The 19,823-nt window shown below is 42.0% G+C and overlaps 1 protein-coding gene across 3 annotated transcripts in view; it reads left to right on the forward strand.

Moving 5' to 3' along the window:
• Positions 1 to 9,585: 9,585 nt before the first annotated feature.
• LOC108697739 (sacsin) overlaps positions 9,586 to 19,823 on the forward strand; it is a 34,619-nt gene continuing 24,381 nt past the window's right edge. Inside the window, exons 1-3 of one of the 3 annotated variants that reach the window (XM_018228064.2) lie at positions 9,586 to 9,701; positions 17,546 to 17,585; positions 19,089 to 19,171. In XM_018228064.2, the coding sequence (XP_018083553.1) occupies positions 17,582 to 17,585; positions 19,089 to 19,171 (87 nt within the window). In that variant the 5' untranslated portion in view covers positions 9,586 to 9,701; positions 17,546 to 17,581. Of the gene's footprint in view, positions 9,702 to 14,906; positions 15,076 to 17,545; positions 17,586 to 19,088; positions 19,172 to 19,823 lie in introns of those variants that run through there. The other 2 variants (XM_041571542.1, XM_041571543.1) reach the window with 2 other exon arrangements.

Raw genomic sequence — 19,823 nt, forward strand, 5'->3', positions numbered from 1 at the left:
GTGCACCTTTTTGGACTCTTTATATATATATATATATATATATATATATATATATATATATATATATATGAAAATATAATAGATGTTGGAGCATAAAAGTGCTGCCTTTAAAATCTGAGCATATGAAAATTGTAGAGAGCGATGTATGGAACTTTGGAAGATTGAGAAGCATAAGAGATATAGTATATATGTGTAACTATCACTGTAAAAGGTCATACAGAGCTATGTACAGTGTATTTCACAATGGAAATCAAAGAACTCAAAGAGAGCACAGAACAGAATATATAATAGAATATATAACCAGCACCGGCTACTGCACAAGAGACAAGTAATGCAGGCTATTGCTATTGCTAGCCAATGGGATGATTCCTTAATTGAGGAATAATGAAGGATTCCTCCTTCCCCTGTGCACAGCTGCATTAATGTGGGTCCCTGTTAGAGGTAGGAGGGGCACACAATGACTGAACCTAAGTACCTTAGAGCTGACACTCAGTGACTCCCATGTGCACTTTCAGTAGGATCCAAAGAGAGGAGCAACGATCGATCCCAGCTCCACGGAAGAGCAGGTAAGTGGGACAGAAACAAAACGTGCTTACATCTTAATTAGGGACGATGGTTTTAAGGTAGAGTATGAGATGAGCCTCTACCATCACAGGGGTCCTTTGGAGGTATAATGTTGATTAAAGCAGATGACTGCAAATCAAGGATGTCCAATATGCACCTTCCAGTTCTTGTCCTGCAAATCCCAGCATCCTCGTGGCAGCATTCAGCTGACAGTAGCATTCTGAGTTATAGTTCAGCAGCTATAAGAGAGTCACGAATTGATCATCCCTGAATTATAGAATTATTTTTCCCTTAGATCCAGGCCTGATTCTTCCATCCCATTCTTTTTCCATCCACCTGGCAGCTTTCATTAAAATAAAAGGCTTTCTCCATGATGCAAGTTTGGAGGTATTTTGACAGTAGATCTAGCTTTTAAAAAATAAAATAACCTCTGTATGGATTATAAAATAGGTATATATACACAACAGGTATATACACAGATATAAATATGCTATAGAAACACCAGTATGATGCAGAATATGAGAGGGCAATCCGGGATAGTAAAATAAAAAGCTCCCTACAGGTCCCACTGCTCCCTGCAAAGGAATATTAATGCTGTCATTGCTACTTATTTGTCCTGCACCAAAACCACTGCTCGGGGACAAAGGCTTTATCGGAGTTTAGTAATGGGGCAATAGTGGGGTGGCACAGATATATTTCGGGGTTTACTAGCTGCTGAAAAATAAAAATACTTTCTGTGATTTGCTTTAAATCTTTTGCTGATTGTTATTTTATTCTTTCTGTTCCTTTACCTTGGAAAATTGAGGTTGACAAGGGACTCCCAGCATCTTGTCTTTCATCACTGGATGGGCCGAAGGCTCACTGTAAAAATAATGATTTCATCTCAACGGCTACTTGTATTTAATAAATGCAATCTGATTTAGTGTTAGGGAGGGCATGTACCTTGAAGAGGGGAACCATAAAATAAAGCTACAGAAAATGCACAAGGACATATACAGGGATAGGATCCCTTATCTGAAAACCCATTATCCACAAAACTCTTAATTAGAGGAAGACTATCCCCAGCAACGTAACTAGAGGGGGGCAGGCCCTGGCACGGGACACGCAGCCGGGTCCCCCTGCCCCCCACCGTACTCCCCGAACCGGCGGAATTCATGGAACGCGAGCTGCCGGGGGGGGCCCTGAGGGGGTGCGGGCCCGGGCCCAATCGCACCCCTTGCTCCCCCGGTAGTTACGCCACTGGCTATCCCCGATATAGACTATTTTAAGGAAATAATTTTTAAAAATTTTCTTTTTCTCTATAAAACAGCACCTTTTATGTCATGGTAACTGCACTGCATGAATTCATATTGGAAGCAAAACCATCCTGTTTGTTTAATGTTGAAATGATTTTCAGTAGACTTAATGGTGATCCAATAAATGGAAAGATCCCTTATCTGTAAAACCCCAGGTTCTGAGTATTCCGAATACCTCTACCTGTACTGTGTACCAGTTCTAAGAAGCGATCAAATATACTGTGTACATCAGAAATGTCCCTCCTGTTATCCCCCCACTTATTATTACGTTACAGCCCCTGGCATCTCTGGCTGTCAGAAGCTGCGAGTTGCATTTCAGCAATAGCTTTACGGAGTTATTTTATGACTTCCTACATTCACCTAGAACCCACTTCTTCTCTAACTCTGACCTTAAATAAATACAAGTGCCCAGTGGTGTAACTAAATATCACTGGGCCCCACAGCAAATAATTTTATAGGCCCCAAAAATGTCTAGAGATTGACCTGTTTTACCAAGTTGTATTGAATTTGTATATGAATTAGAGCCTCGTGGGGCCCCTATACCTTCTGGGCCCCCCTGCAGCCACAGGGTCTGCTTCCTCTATATTTACGCCCCTGCAAGTGCCCTTTTTATTGCAGAGTTATCATTGGGTACAATTATGGCTCCTTTTTGTTTAGGCTGCATTTTGGGATTGAATTCAGTTTCCTGAGGTTGCTTAAAAATTCATGTATATAAAACAGTGCAATGCCAGGCCTGCATTGAATGGAGAAATGAAACTTTACAAGCAGTTTATTTTTCTCTTAAATGCTTAGAGGCTGTACTGTCTCCAAAACACAGTACTCCTGGCAACCGATGATTAAACTGACAGAAGGTATTTTTTTTTCATTTTTTATAATACAATCATTTTTTTGTTACTTAGTATTATTCATCTGGATAGTCTCTCTTTTAAATCACTGCATGGTTGATCAGATAAATGGGACCATAACAACCAGACAGCAGCTGAAAAATTCCAAACTGAAGAGTGGCTGAACAAGAAGCTAAAACACTCAAAAGCCAAAATAGAAAAAAAAAAAAAAGAAAGAAGACTATCTGCAAACTGTCCCAGAATATCTACATCTTACTACAAGTTCATGTAAAGGTGAACTGCCCCTTAATGTACATTGGAAGACTGTAAATACAGCAGCCTTATTCACAGAAAGAAATTTATGTATAAACCTGATTTAACTGCAGTTACTCCCATTCTTGTTTTTGGCTAATTTAAAGCAATAACTGTTTCCCTTGCAGCCTTCCTGATAATGTATCAACGGGGGTCTCAGTTTGCTCTGAATTTCTATCCACGCCAGGAGTTGGGATACTATGAGTTTGGCCGGGATCTATACACGTTTGTCACGGTGGCATCGTCCCATATCATGCGCACACTCCAGAAGCCAAAAAAAACCCGACCAACCAAACGGAAGGTCAACCATCGGCGATTCCTGCAGAACCAGATATGCAGGTCATTATAAAAGTCTATTCTGTTTATAGCAAGTACTGCTGCTTTTATAGTTTTCTTTCAGGGCCCCTTTAACCGTGTGCAATCCCAGTGCAAAATGCTACATTTGTTACACAGTGGAGCGTTTTTCTCTCCCAGGATTCTGGTGTCTCTGCACGGTGCCTGGCACAAGCAGTATGGTGAGATGTAGGGGAAGTGTTTTGCATCATTTCATTAAATATGGCAGCTGATGGACCCACTTGTTTGCTCGTTGGGATCAGGAAGTGGATTGCAATTTTAGTTTCATTTTAAAATTTTGCCCAAATTAGTGTAAAAACAACAGACATAGCCCTATTCATTGCAACAATGTTCAAAAAGGGGGTATGTATTACCCTTAGACTCTGGCCGTCTTCAGGAAAGGGCTGAAACGTTGAATAAACCACCTTTTATTTATTAAATGACAAGGCCCTGCGAGCGCGGTCTGTTTTGTAGAATGGATATTATGATGTGGTTTTGAACCGGCACCCAGGCATTATTCAGAACGTCTTTGGTTGTGTACCAGATGCAATTGTTTATATATATATATATATATATATATATATATATATATATATATATATATATATATATAAAATCAATTCTTTATCTGTCCATACACTACAAAACTCTGGCGAGGTCTCCAATTGAGAAAATCCTTGCACCATCTGACTGCCAAGGTATTGGGCCAAATTGGGCAGATCCAGGCACACTGGCTGTTACATTAGACACCTTATGGGATTTTCCTGAACAGTCCTATCAATACCTGTCTGAGCCCTGATATTGGCACAGGTATTGCCAGACTCATTCCCTGCCCAAATCCAGTATTTCTGTCCCCGACATCCCTCTCGCAGCGAAAAAATCACGTGGCTACGGTGGGGGTGATGGCTAAAGGGGGGGGGTTTGAAAACAGCAGCCACAGTGGGCTCCGGGGCCCCAGTCCGACCCTGCTCAGCTCTGAATAGTCTACTTCTCACTGATCCTTGAAAGTACACCTTTGCTACGTCTTATTGAACCAGGATAATTTGATTTATATAAATTAACTTCTTTGTGGAGACTGCATACATCCCATAGGCCCACTTTGCATTGCTGATAACAGATACCTTGTATAGAATAAAAAGATTTCAGTGCTATAAAATATTTAAATCCAAGTGTCAGAATCTTTTATTAAAATCATTGATGTACAGCTTGTGGCTCTCTTTGGTTCAGCAGTCTTGGGGTTATCAGCTGACAGATGTTGTGGTCCCAGAAAGGCTGGAAGCCGCATGAAGGAGTTGAGATGGAGCACAAGTTTATTGCAGTAGCCCAGCCAAGAATCATTGCCCTCTGTGTTTTGTTTAATAAACATTTTTCCATCTGTTGTTTTTCAACAGGAAATATGCTGTCATAGAGGCGGCCACACAGCAACTAGCTACCACCATTCTATCTCAGGAGGCTGAAACAGAAAATCAGAAGCGATTATTTAAGAAAACAGAGATTCCCTCCTCAGGCAGTGTCAGAACTGCATCTACCAAGGCTTTGGTGAAAGCAGCATCGGACCCAATGCAAAATGAGGTTATTCTGCCAGATAATTCCACCATGGCAGAAACAGAGGTTCCTGTAGAGAGTAGCTTCTTGGGAGTAGCAGAAGCATACATGGCTCCAGACGGCAGCTCCAGTACTGGAGTGAGCATGGACATGTTAACCGGTGTATCAGATGAACTTGGCACAGTGGAGAATCTTTTCAATGACATTATAAGGGAAGAAGATACTATACTGTATCCATATATGTTGCTGCACCCTGGGGACCCCGTGTCCATCTTTCAAGTTCAGAACTTAGAAAAGCGACTTGAATCTGAGAGCCCTTTGCAGACTGGATACATAGTCTGTGACAATAACGTTACCTCTTGGCTTCCAGATGTTTTTGATAGGACAATTCAAGAATTCCCTTTGCTGAAAATGGCACCAAACTCACTGATGAAACGAAATACCGCACATAGTTCTTTGTTAGCCAACTCCGCCAACGATTCTGATATATCCACCAAGGCCTTGTGTGACTTTCTTCTATCTGACTCATCTCTATGCAACAGTAGGACCTTACCTTTCAACCCGTCTGAAGATTTGCACTTTGTTCAAGAGACTTACAGCCCGAAACAAAATGAGTGTGGATACGGTCAATTTTCTCCTCCCGGTTATTCAGGTTCCTGTTGTCTCCAAGCACAAGTAGGGATGGACATGTGGGGGGGCTCATTTAGGCCCAGTGGCCTGGAAACCCCACAGATAGATGGTCATGAAGATGAAGATGTGACCTTCAGTTTGTACTGTCCATGTGCAATTGAACAGAGAGCCCACAATCTGAGCCAGGCACTGCTCCTACACCCCCAGGAGAATGAGAACAATGCAGGCAATTCCTGTGACAGGTGGCAAATTATTAGCAATATTCAGCTTTGATAACTGTTATCGGTAGGATTAAGGTTTGTGTTATATTAAGATTCCACAACACACAAGCGGCATCAATGCAGTTACAACATTCTGTAAGTCAAATCAGAATAATTATAATGGACCTGCTGCGGAGCACATGGGGTCTGAACAAAAAAAGTCTAGCAATCATGGTTGACCACAAATAAGGACAAGTGAGGCACTTCCCCACCCTGGACCATTTGCCTTTGTGTTGTGAAGCCTTTTGTGTGCAGATACTGCTCCTTTCTGTCTCCGAATTTAAGTCTTATCACCCCTGGCTTAACTAGATGTTACTGGACCCCACAGCAAATTCATTTTAGGGCCCCCAACATATCCAGAGGTTGTTCTGTTTTACCAATATATGTTGAAATCACCCTTTATTTGGGCCTCACAGGGCTCCTATACTTCCTGGGCCCCCTGGAAGCTACTTCCTCTGTAGTTATGCCCTACAGCCAAACACGGATTGGATAGTCCAGAAGGCTTCACTCTGCAGCCTATCCAATCACTGTGCAGCTGTACCGGGACTTGAGGGGAAATTGAAGTAAGGTGATATTGTTCAGTGTTCTCTGCCTCCAGTCAGATTTCTTCCCTCCTTCCACCTATTCATGCAGCCTCCCCCCTCATACAATCTTAAAATGTATGTTTGTAACTTATTAAAATCTGCCTCATTCTGATATTGATTCCTCCTCCTCCTTGTTGGTCCTGGCTTTCAGATATTACATCCCAGGTAGGGTTGCCATCTGCCCGGTTTTGATCCAGATATCCCGGTTTTTGACAGACTGGGATGCAAAATTGTCGATGGCCCCCCACCAGCCCAATAAATAGTGACCAGTGGCATAACTACTGGGGGCGGAGCTCCCATATCATTTATGCATTCCCCCAATTTTTGATGGTTCTCCGCGATTTGCAGCAGGTAGATCTGAAAAAAAAAATAATCTGATGAACGCACGTAAAGTCGAGTTTCTGTGACTTCAGGAGAGGTTCTGCGCATGCGCCAGTCGTTACTTCTACTGACATAATCGGGATGCACCGAATCCAGGATTCTGTCTTTTTCAGCAAGATTCAGATTTGGCCGAGTACTTCTGCCCGGCCGAGCCGAATCTTTCTGCCCGGCCGAACCTAATCCGAATCCCAATTTGCAAGTTTGTAGGAGGGGGGGCCCAGGTGGGCCGGGGTGCAGATACTGTAGCCAAGCTCTTCCGCAGCAGCTAGTTACACCACTAACAAAAACAAGAGCTCCTCTGAACTCAACCCATTATCAATACATTAAGGACATTGAGAGGTGGGAATGTAATTAAAAATTTCAAGCAATGTTTAAAATGGAGTTTTTTTGAATGTTTAGCTTGCAATGTAAAATCACGAAACATATTACATTTCCCCATATGTGCCTTAAGCTTCTAAAAATGCCCTCCTCTTTAAACAATACAGGGATTGCATGTCCATATATTGCAATATATTTAAGTTGGCCAACTACATCAAAGTCATCCCATATCTGGCCAGTCCTACACTCAGTTGAGCAAATCACCCCTGTCCAGCAGATTTTTCTGTGGATGCCACATCTGGACTCAGATTGAAAATAGTCTCTGGCATTTCAGGTATACAGAGGCTCAAATGGCCTTCCACAAGCCCAATAAATAGTGGCTGTCTATGGTATCTTACAGCAGGCCCTCTGGTATTTGCCAGTATCCACAGATTGCCAGTCTGATTGATATTTGTTTGCATACAAGTTTCTTTAACCCCTATGGGTTCCCAGTAACGCATGAAATTGCCGTGATTTTAACGATGTTGCGTAATAAATGACTTATTGGTTATAAATATCATGTAATAAAAATGGCTTCTATTTATGTGTTTAAATAATTGTACTGGTATGGGACCTGTTATCCAGAATGCTCAAGACCTGGGGTTTTCTGGATAATGGATTTTCTGTAATCTGTAATCTGTTGGATCTTCATACTTTAAATCTACTAGAAAATCATGTAAACCCAATAGGTTGGTTTTGCTTCCAATAAGGATTAATTATATCTTAGTTGGGATCAAGTACAAGCTACTGTTTTATTATTACAGAGAAAATAAAATATTTTTTAAAAATCTGGATTATTTGGATAAAATGGAGTCTATGGGAGATGGCCTTTCCGTAATTAGGATCTTTCTGGATGACGGGTTCGGATAAAGAATCCTATACCTGTATATTTTTCACAGAGATCTGTCACAACTTTTGAAATCATTAAATAATAAATTCTATGGGTGTGTTTTCTCCAGAAGTTTTAGCTTTATTTTAGAGATCCTTGGCGATGTCTTAAGTCCTTGAAGCCTTGTGGTATGCTACACTGCAATATTGATAGAATGGTAGAATATAAAAACCTGCCTGTCCAAAATCTCCAAACGTTTATTATGAAGTTGGTCCTCCCTATGTTGCTATAACAGCCTGTACTAGATGTTCTCCACTAGATGTTACAACAGCATTAGTGGGATTTGTTTACATTCATCTACAAGAGCATAAGTTAGTTGGGTATTAATGCTGGGGTTCAGGCATTACAGTTCAGCCAACAGCTGTTCAGTTGGACCCAGGTTAGAGCTCTGTGCAGACCAGTCACAGTTTCCACTCTCAGTAAAGTAATTTGGCATAATTTGCTTTGTGCATTGGGGCAGTACAGTTATGGGATCAGTTATCCGACAGTTGCCCCCTGACACTGCTCTCTGCACCGATCACCAGATTTTTGATACAGCACTCATTGCAGAGACCTGAAATCCCGAGGGCAGCGTCGGACTGGTGTGTGAGGCCCACCGAGGCTACTACCCCAGGGGCCCCCACACCACAGCCCCTTCCCCTCCCCTGTGCACACCTTAAAATTTACCTTGCCATAATGGGGAGGAAGGAAAGAGGGATTTCCGGGTTTTTACCCAGTGTCCCGCTGGCCCAGTCCAACCCTTCCCAGGGGTGCAAATAATCTGTAAGTGATAAATAATATACAATAAAAAAAATTCCACCCAGCTGTCGTGGGACACTTACAGATGAAGGGCTCTTACAGACGAGCGTTTTTACCTGCGCTCCCCTGCCTTCCGTTTTTCTGCCGCAGGCGCGTGTAGGCGCCGAACGCAGGAAAAATGCAGCATGTTGCGTCTCAACCTCCATTCGGCGCTCGTCTGTAAGAGCCCTAAAACTGGCAGCAGAGCTGGGGAGGGTGGGTGTGGGTGAGAGGTACAGGGCTCATTTTTGCAATCCTGGAAGTGCATGCGACTTCATTCTGTGCGTTTGGAGGCACCTAGGGTGGCACCAGACTTTAATACATCCCTGCTGTGATCCATTAGCACATGGCCCTTAGAACAGAAGACTTTGTTGTCAGCTACACATAGAAAATGTATAATACATTCACTAATTGTCCAAATGTTCGAGTAAATGAAACGGTAAATAGCACTCTACATTCTCTAATACAGGGGTGGGTCCCCAACTGCTGCAATTTGGCTCTTTTTTGGTCCCCGTGCCAAGAAAGGTTGGGGACCCCTGCTCTAATGCGCAGCCTTGCTGCTTAAAGTGCCACTTACATCTTTATACAAATAACAGCATTGGCATCCATTCTTCACCCACCTTGAGCTGAGCAGGGGTTAATACCTTGGGCTTTCTGATACAGTTTCAAGGAATGAAAGTTTCAGGCTGTGAAATGAAACTGTTCAGAGAAGAGGAATAGAAACTCAAATGAACAAGGAGGAGTTTCTGGAGCACAAATCGGGAACACAGGTTTCAGTTTTGCTTGTGAATAAAAGCTCTGACTCAGGACCACAGAGATGCAGCAACACGGAGCAAAGCGGAACTGGATGAGAGCACTGGCTTTTCTACATCTCTTCCATTGCACTGACAATGATCTCTGTCTGTCTGGGATAATGCTCAGCCCAATGTTTATATTGGCAATTGAAACAGGTAGGATTTGTATTCTATATTTTCTTTTTATAAAACCATGCAGCTGGTAAATTAATTGCTCCAGAACATATTTAACATTTCGCATCATTTGGGGGCAGATTTATCAAGGGTCGAATTTCGAAGTAATGGGAGTTTTTTTTGTTTTTAATAAAAAAATTAGAATAAAAAAAGACCAAACAAAATTTATTTTAATAGTTTTTTTCTGCGGGTGAATAGACCGTATTCGCTCTAATTCGAATACGAATTGAAGTAACAAAGTCGAAGTACACAAAAATTATCTCGAAATTCCAATTTTTTTACTTTGAATTTTCACTTCAACCCTTGATAAATCTGCCCCTAAGTGTTTGAAACTCGCTGTGAGTTTAGGGATAGTCTGGAATAATAGGATGTGGATATTCAACGTGGCTGATTCCTTTTAATAACTAATTACACAGCAGCACATCGACGGTTGTTTTTTTTTTTTAAATGTTCACATTGGTAAAAAAGAATTAGCTATCCCACCACTTCTCTGTAGAGTAGAGACTGTTTGCTGACTTCTTCACTGCCCCATGTGATGAGAACTCATTGCCACAGACTGGATATTGAACTCTCACCTGCCAAATAGAAGGTAGTATCTTCACCCTCCTACCACAGAGACATTGCCCCACATACTGTATACAGAAGTCTCTCTCACCACAGATGTAGTGAGTTTACCCCTGCTCCAGAGACTGCATAGTCAACTCTTCTTTGCTCCAAAGACTGCACCAGAGACTACATAGTGAGTTTATCCCCATGCCAGAGACTGCATACTGATCTCTGCCCTGCCACAAAGACTGCATAGTTATCTCTTATCTGCACCAGAGACTGTTTAATTAGCTCTCTCCCGTCAAAGAGACTGTATAGTGAGCTACCTGCTCCAGAGAATGCATAATTACATCACCCCTGCCCCTGAGACTCCATAGTGAGTTTATTCCTGCCCCCCAAAAACTGCATAGTGAGCTTTCCCCTGCCCCCCAAAAACTGCATAGTGAGCTTTCCCCTGCCCCCCAAAAACTGCATAGTGAGCTTTCCCCTGTCCCCCAAAAACTGCATAGTGAGTTTTCCCCTGTCCCCCAAAAACTGCATAGTGAGCTCTCCCCTGCCCCCCAAAAACTGCATAGTGAGCTCTCCTCTGCCCCCGAAAACTGCATAGTGAGCTCTCCTCTGCCCCCCAAAAACTGCATAGTGAGCTTTCCCCTGCCCCCAAAAACTGCATAGTAAGCTTTCCCCTCACAGAGACTATATATTTACTGAATTTAATGTAGATTTGCTGTAACTGCGCTATCGGACATTTTTAACATATGAGTCCCATTGGGTCCCATTGCTGCTTGGGTGGGTCTCCATGTCCCACTGAAATATTGTAAAATGTCTTTGTACAATAAAACATAACAATTAAAACAAAATGCATCTCTGATGCCAAGGCAATTTTAGGTCCACAAATCTCATGAGGTTGTCATGATACAGGCGTGTAAGACTTAATGAAAGAGGCCAAGCTATCATGAAAAAAACATTTTACCAGTACCAGACACAGATGCTTTAAGTTAAAAAATAAACTGTTTTAGAGTAATGAAAATACAATGTACTGTTGCCCTGCACTGGTAAAACCAGTTTGTTTGCTTCAAAAACACAACTATAGTTCATATAAACAAGCTGCTGTGTAGCCATGGGGGCAGCCATTCAATCCTGAAAAAGGAGAAAAGGCACAGGATACACAGCAGATCAGAGATAAGCTCTATAGTAAACCGTGAGATTCGACAGGCTTTATCCAATATCTACTGTGTGTAAGAGGGTGTAAAGTGATGAGAGTGATTATGTGAGTGAAATGTTATCTTTCTGAGTGCCAAAAAATGTGCATGTAAAAATGTGTTTAAAATTGTTGTGTGTAAATTGCCACTAGATGACAGTAGAGTTTTAGTTTAATTTAAGTGTAATTTCTATCCCGGCCACCAGAGGCCACTGTAGGACACAGAAGGGCTATAAAAGGGAGGGCACAGGCGAAATGTCTTGATGGGAGGGCGTGGCCGAAGGAGCATCACCTGGCTGGGTAATTGGAGACCCACTACAGCAGATAGGAGAAGTTAGAACAGGATTTAAGTAAAGCGAGCACTAGGTGCACAAGATAGTGAGGATATTTAGTAAGGGCAGTTGTGGCCCCATCAATGAGGGAAGTGGAATTTGTTTCCTATGGGCACTCCATAAGAGAGGGAACCAGTGACAGTTTAGGACTAGATAGGAAGGACACCAAGGCTACAGGCCAGGACTGGGATAAAAAGGGGCTAACCTGGAAGAGTGGAGGGGTATCACCCTGAAGGTATAGGGCCACTATTGGAGAGTGGGGGGATAGGGGTGGAGAATATACCAGACCACTAGGAGGTTAGGTGGGATCCAAGGTCTTTAGGAAGGTGTGCCTACTGAAGAGAAACTGGAAAGAAGGTTGTGTAACTAACGTGTTGCAAGAAGTCGTTGCTGATGTATGATGGAAAACCTCTGCTAGGCCTGAGAATAAAAATCTTCTGTTTTAATTTTATCCTTCGTGTTTTGTGTGGTTTAGTACCACTTGGGTTTACTTTCCCTTTAAAATCTGGAAGCCCGTCCCACATGTGTCATCTTGTGCTTGAATGGCTGCCAACATGGCTACACAGCAGCTTTTTTATATAAACAATATCAGATTTTCTGAACCAAACACACCAGTTTTACCAGTGCAGGACAACAGTATATTGTAATTTCATTACTCTAAAACACTTTCATTTTTTGGTGTTACTGTTCCTTTAGGGTCAGGTCACACGAGCAGATTTGGGGAGATTAGTCACCCCAGCGACAAATCTCCTCTTCTTCGGGGCGACAATCGCCCCGATCTGCCTTCCCCCTGCCCTCCGCCAGGTAAAATGTAAATCGTCTGGGGGAAGGCACACAAACTTCAGGCAACTTTGGAAAATGAATCGCCGCGTGTGCCTACCCCCAATCGATTTTCATGTTAGCCGGCGGAGGGAAGTTCGGGGAAATTGTCGCCCTGAAGAAGAGATTTGTCGCTGGGGCAACTAATCTCCCTGAATCTGCTCATGTGGCCAGACCCTTAACAGGCTTCTGGTCACTAGATGCTGGAGTCAGCCATGTGTAAAAGGATAAAAGCCTGTGATGCCCTGCTCTAAGCTATGGCTGATAAGAGCCATTCCTTGTGGGAGAATGAAAGTCCATGGAGGGAGGACTTACAGTTCCCATCATGTATATAACCACAGCCATAGCTTATAGACAGGTTCAGCGTTATCCCATTTTTAATCTCAGTAACATGTTCATTTGCATTATCTTTCTACTGGATGTAACTAGCACGTGGTGTTGCTTTTGCTATTCCACACGGGGAGATAGCGACGCGTTTGCGGACGCGGCGACAAAGCGCCGCGCCAGTCGCCGCGACCGGCGCAGGCGACAGTTTTGTATGGGCGCCTATGTAAAAACGCCTGTGCTAACCACACGAGGCGATGCGCTTTTCAACAGTCGCCTGAAAATGCCTCGCCGCAAACGCGTCGCTATCTCCCCGTGTGGACTAGCCCACTTGAGCTTCTTGTTATAAAGCAGTGTTTGGTTAAGATGTGGCACACGGTTACTTTCATTTAAAGAATACATCGTACTCAAATATGTGTTCCACTTGCATTTGTTAGGATCTGCCCAGTCTAGAACTGGAAGTCTCCTATTTACGCGTTGCTGTTCCTCCAGGTTGAACCACAGGAACTGGTGACTAAGGGCTCTTACACACGGCCGTTTTTACCGTTCAGCCGCAGAGGAACGCAGGAGTAGACGCAGTTTTAAAAAGGGGCTGTACTTACAGACGGATATAAGTGCTAAGCACAGGCTGGGACGCAGCATGTTGCATTTCACCTGCATTCGGTGCATACATGCATCTGTGTGAGAACAGCCCCCTTCAAAATAATTGACTGCGTCTACTCCCGCGCTCCCCTGTGGCTGAACGGAAGAAAGCACAACGCAGGGGAGCGCATGCAAAAACGGGCGTGTGCAAGAGCCCAAATTGTTATGACTGTTCATGCCTTTGCCTTCATTGATTCACACATGTTAGGACTCTTACTCACGAGCGGTTGTAGCTGCGCTACTCACACAGGCGCGTGTAAGCGCCGAACGCAGGTTGAGACGCAACATGCTGCATTTTTCCTGCGTTCGGCGCCTACACGCGCCTGTGTGAATACAGCCTCATTGGAATAAATGTAATGCGTCTATTCCTGCGCTCCCCTGCGGCTGAACGCAGAAAAACGGGACGCAGGGGAGCGCAGCTACAACCGCTCGTGAGTAAGAGTCCTTAGTCACCTGATCCAGCTGCGGGCAATTTCCCAATTAATGGGCTTTTTATTCATGCCTCTGCCTTGTCTCTAGGCTGGATCATTAAACTAAACTATTTGTTGTGATCAAGCCAACACTATCCTGTCGGGAGTATCCTACCCTGCTCCTATTAAGTGTATTCCTGACCTGTCCCGTTATTGTCGCTGCTGATTTCCTGGTATGATCCATAGCCGGTCTCAGAGTTTTTTTTTTTATTCCTGCCATTTAGCCGGCATTTTTGACTTACTTTTGTTAATGTTTACTTTAAATTGTATATTAAAGGAACAGTAACACCCAAAAATAAGTGTTTTGAAGGAAGGGCAATATAATGTACTGTTGCTCTGCACTGATAAACTGCTTAAGAAACACAACTATAATTTATATAAACAATCTGCTCTGTAGCCATGGGGGCAGCCATTCAAGCACAGGAAACACAGATGATAACAGATAAATTCTGAAGAATCCCATTGTATACTACAGAGTATCCTGGATACTGTGTATCCTGTGCCTTTTCTCGTTTTTCAGCTTTGAATGGCTGCCCCCATGGCTACACAGCAGCTTGTTCATATAAACTATTGTAGAGTTTCTGGAACAAACACACCAGTTGTACCAGTGCAGCACAATAAGTAAATTATATTTTCATTACTTGAATCCTTTTTTTGGTGTTACTGTTCATTTAAAAGCCTTTCTTTTGTAAGGGTCTGGTAAATTAGCCACCCCTAATAATATTGGCAGGCAAATCCCCAGTGTTATAGATGCCTAAATGGGTTCTAACAGGGGACTTATTTCATCCTTAAGATATGCCCCTGGGTGTTCACAATAGTGACCTGTAGATGGCACTATATAAAACTCTTGGTAGCCATGCACTCAGAGTCCATTTTGTGTTAGTCATGGCCTGAGTAGGCACACAGGACTCTAGTGGAACCTAGACTGAGTAGGTCTAGTCAGGGAAGACTACTTGCCTTAAGAGGTCACTCTGCTGTGGTATATGTTCTTTTCCCTGCGGGGATTAATACTGACCAAAGGTGCTGTAAGTATATGCCTATCCACTGTTGATGTATGATCCTGGTTGTTATATATGTGCACTTCATTGAGGATTGTTATTGCTCAATAAATATGTTATCTGAGTAAGTTATAAGAACCACTGGCACCCAATTATTGCACCCTGTATCAAGTTACAGTTACACTACACCCTGCCTCCACATCTATTGCGAGGGCTTACTCCCTAAGATTTAAGGTCTCCTCCGGAGCACAATACCGGGAGTGGAGCTCATAGTTAGAGAATAGTGCACTCAATTTCCTATAGCGCTAAACTTTCATTGCAGTTAATTCCTGTAAAGCACTTACCACGCTTTTATCTGTTTACCAAGCACATAGGCTCCTCACTGGCAGTTTTACAGCTGTGATTAATCCTAATAGCAATTTCTGCTCTCATTACCTCTAGAGCTATAGCAGGGTGACTTATACCAACGTTATTTGCAGGGCCGGATTTAATTTTTTTGCGCACCTAGGCCGTAAATGCGCACACCTCGCGACAATTGCATGCACCGACCCCTAGACCACCCTTGGTCCTACAGCACGCGGATGTATCTCCCTACGAGCGCATGCACCGCCCCCTCAGCTGCCAGGTCCCAGTGCATAAACATCCCCCCACAAGTGCATGCTCCCAGTGCTTCTCCAGATGCGGCTTGGCCAGCATGCATCCCTAGGCCGGGGCCTTTGTGATACAAATCCGGGCCTGGTTATTCGCATGCAAACATACTGAAAACGTAGCGTAATGAAAAGAGATCTGCCGAGTATAGTTTAGGGTACAGTAGAGTATCTGCCATAAAGCATTCCTATAATTATACATGGGAACACAATTCATAGAATGTAGTACAGGTATGGGATCCATTATCCGGAAACCCATATTATTATTATTATTAAAGAAACATCTAAATAATCAAAAATTTAAAAAATTATTTTCTTTTTCTCTGTTATAATAAAACAGTACCTTTTACTTGATCCAGACTTGATATAATTAATCCTTATTGGAAGCAAAACCTGCCTATTGGGTTTATTTAATGTTTACATGATATTCTAGTAGACTTATGGAGATCGAAATTACAGAAATATCCTTTTTCCGGAAAACCCCATGTCCCAAGCATTCTGGATAACCGGTCCCATGCCTGTAATAGGTGCAATTTGCTATCGCATAGCTTCATGTAGCAGCCAATGCTCAGGTGGCACTGGTCCATTGTTTGAAATCAAGTATCTGCTTTTAGGAAGTGAGAATCAACAGTGTTTTTCAGAATGCACTCAATTAGACACAGCACAAAGTGGGCAGAAGCCCATTATGTCAAATACTGGTATAGGATCAGTTATCCAGAAAGCTCTGAATTACCGAAAAGGCCATTTTCCATAGCCTTCATTTTATCCCAAGAAATCAAATTTTGATTTCTAAATGATTTCTAAAAATGATTTTTCTCTGTGATAATAAAACAGAAGCTTGTACTTGATCCCAACTAAGATATTATCAATCTTTATTGGAAGCAAAACCAGCCTATTGGGTATTTTCTAGTAGATTAAGGGCAGAATTACATGGGCGATTTTACGTGCAATGCCTTCCGTTCCGACGCACTGAGATCGCAGGCGTCATGTCGGATGCGCAGAATCTAAGGTAAGTAATAGGAATGTCGGACGTTGTCGCTGCGTGCATCCAACATGACACGACTGTCGGATGAAGACGCACCATGCAGCGTTTGCATCTGACAGTTGTGTCGTGTCGGATGCATGCAGCGATAACGTCTAACATTCCCATTACTTATCTTCAATTCGGGGCATCCAATATGACACCTGCGATTCATCTCAGCTCATCGAAGGTATCGCATGTAAAATGTAGTTCTGCCCTTAAGGTATGAAGAGCCAAAATTATGGCATAATCCCCAGCCAAAGAGCATTCTGGATAACAGGTCCCATACCTGTATATATAACCAAAGGTTCCCTTTTCAAATTTTAACTTGATAAGCCGGCCCGGATTTGTGCGTGTCGGCCCGGCTATGCACTCGCGAAGACGAGTAGGTGCTAGGACCATGCGGCCTTGGGGCAACGCTTGAGGAGCCCTGTTGATAAGCATAAGCCAACATCTAGCCAGGGGGATGCAAGGAACTGGAGATGACCAGGTCTAGAGTGGTCCAAACTGAGGGTTCCCAATATCTACGGCATACTATATACCATAGATATGAACTGAAAATTATATAGTATGTGTAAAATATTAGGATATTATAGGTCACTAAGGATCCTATAAACGCACAGGGCTGAAGTCCTCCCTAATCACAGATTATAACTGATGACATCATTAAGCACCATTTATAAGGATATCATTTACAGGATATTCATGGCTCTTGTGTATTATATATTTATATACACATTTTAATACTTATTAATGCATTACGTTTAATTATTTGCCTGCAAGGTATTTTGTTTTTTATGTATATATATATTTACTGGTAATTTTGCAGAGTCCAAGAAGAACTGGAATTAAATGTTTTACAAACATGGGTAAGTCTTATTTATCTACTTTTTTATTTATCTGCTTTGTGAATCTGTAGCTTTAACAGTAAATACTGCTTGCCTAGCCCATTCTCATAATGTATATTTGCATTTCTGCATAAAAGTGCCCCTGGACATAATTGCAAAAGGGGGGATGCACCCCTTACTGCTCATGCAGAGACCACTTCTGTCTGGGGGATAGGCACAAGGTGCAGGGGGGGGGACCTCTACTTACATTAGCTGAGGGGCAGGGGGACTAATTCCAAGTTGGTAATGTAATACAAGACTTATAACTTATATATATATATATATATATATATATATATATATATATATATATAATATTTATTGAAACTCTTGTGACTGTTTGACCTTTTTCAATCATAAAAAGCTCTCTTTTTGAAAGGTCACAACCTTTGCATTTTGAAACCTGTTTGTGATGTTCTAACTTTTTAGACCACAAGCGGTATGCACTGTTTTGTATATGGTGTATACGTTAATAACTGGGTGAGTTTCTGGATGAGGTTGGGAGGCTCAAAAATTAGTGTTGAAGTAAATGGCAATTTAAACTTACCGGCAAGATTCTTTACATTAAATATTACCTTTTATATATTATCTCCGTGCCCCATGCTGATTAATCTCTAGTGTTTCTACTATATTGTATATATAGTGAATAAAGTACCCCCTTTTGTAAAATATAAGGATATTATAAGTTACCAAGGAGTTTCATGACCATATAAAAACGAAGGCCGAAGGCCGAGTGTTTTTATACAGGTCATGGAACTCCGAGGTAACTTCTAATATCCTCATATTTTACAACTGGGGGTACTTTATTTATTATAATACACAAATTTTAGTTAGTCATGTGACAGAAATTACATCACTACTCACCGTTTATAACTGATGACATCACTACTCACCGTTTATAAGGATATAATTTACAAGATATTCATGGCTTTTGTGTATTATATATGTTTATGTTTAGGGTTGAATTCTCCTTTAGCCTAACTGATGCAATATAAAATTAAACGCAGAAACGGTTATTTATCTGCACTTCAACCATGTTTGTATGTGAACTGAGCAAGTCTACTTGGGTGGAAAAGCTAACCAAAAAAACAGGAATATGGATATGGATCTTACCAGATTTTGTAGTCTGATGGACACCTTCACTTAAATTCCCCCCCCCCGGCTGAATATGGCGCCCGTGAACTCCGATGGCTGAATCTGCACCGAGGGGTAAAACGTTAGGGGCATTTGCCCAGGGTAACAGGCTGGGGGGAAGAGAGTAGGGGGTAGGGGTTTTTAAGTTTAGGATTGAATTCTCCTTTAAGTTATATTATACTCATGAACAGCCGACGACCAATGGGAAGTGAATTGAAATTAGAGATATGCCTTGTTAAATAGCCTTGGGGAGTGCATAAATCCTTATCTGTTTTACAAAATGACAAATGCTTCCATTTCCAGTTCATGTATACTGCGTATTAGCCACCCACTTTGTTCATTTCCTTACAGACTTTTTTCAAAGGGTGCCCCCTTTCTTGATCCAGTTGCAGAATATTTTGCGGAAGTATCCAGATGGTGGACAGATCTTAAAAGTAAGTGCACTTTTGTGCTTTTGTTTGCCTTGCTTGATAGCAAGGTTCTGTTTTTCTATTGAACTCATGAGATATTGGGCCAGTTTTATTTGGAAGAGAAATACATCGCGCCTTATTGAATTCTAGATATTACATAGCGCCAGATGCAACTCCATGAGAAAAATGCATCTTACTGTTTATCACATAAAAATCTATTCAAGTCTATGGGAAAAACTGGAAGTGAATTAAAGGATAAATAAACCTTTAAAGTAATTGAATGTAAGACTGATGAGTGTGCTATTGTAACCACTTTTGTAACTTACAATTATTATTTATTTTTTTAATTCCAGGATATTAAAGGATACATGTACTGTTAATATACATTAATTTTGTTACAACAGCACCACCTGCTGGTTAGTTTCCAACCATTCTGACCAACAAAGACGGATGGTCTGATGTTCTGGTTAGGAAAGATTTGAGAAAGGTTTCTAGTGTCTTTCCTAACCAAAAGAAGCCCTCTTTCTTTATTCTGGACAACATCTTTTACTACTTGGTGGTCACAATGGTCATAAACTAAATAAATGTAACATTCTAAGAACTTTTTGCAGTGCACATTCATTATTTATTTTGTTTTTAAGACAAGATATTGAGGGATACATAACAGCGCCACCTG

The sequence above is a fragment of the Xenopus laevis genome, chromosome 7S (genome assembly GCF_017654675.1).
Source record: "Xenopus laevis strain J_2021 chromosome 7S, Xenopus_laevis_v10.1, whole genome shotgun sequence".
In the NCBI taxonomy this organism is placed as follows: domain Eukaryota; kingdom Metazoa; phylum Chordata; class Amphibia; order Anura; family Pipidae; genus Xenopus; species Xenopus laevis.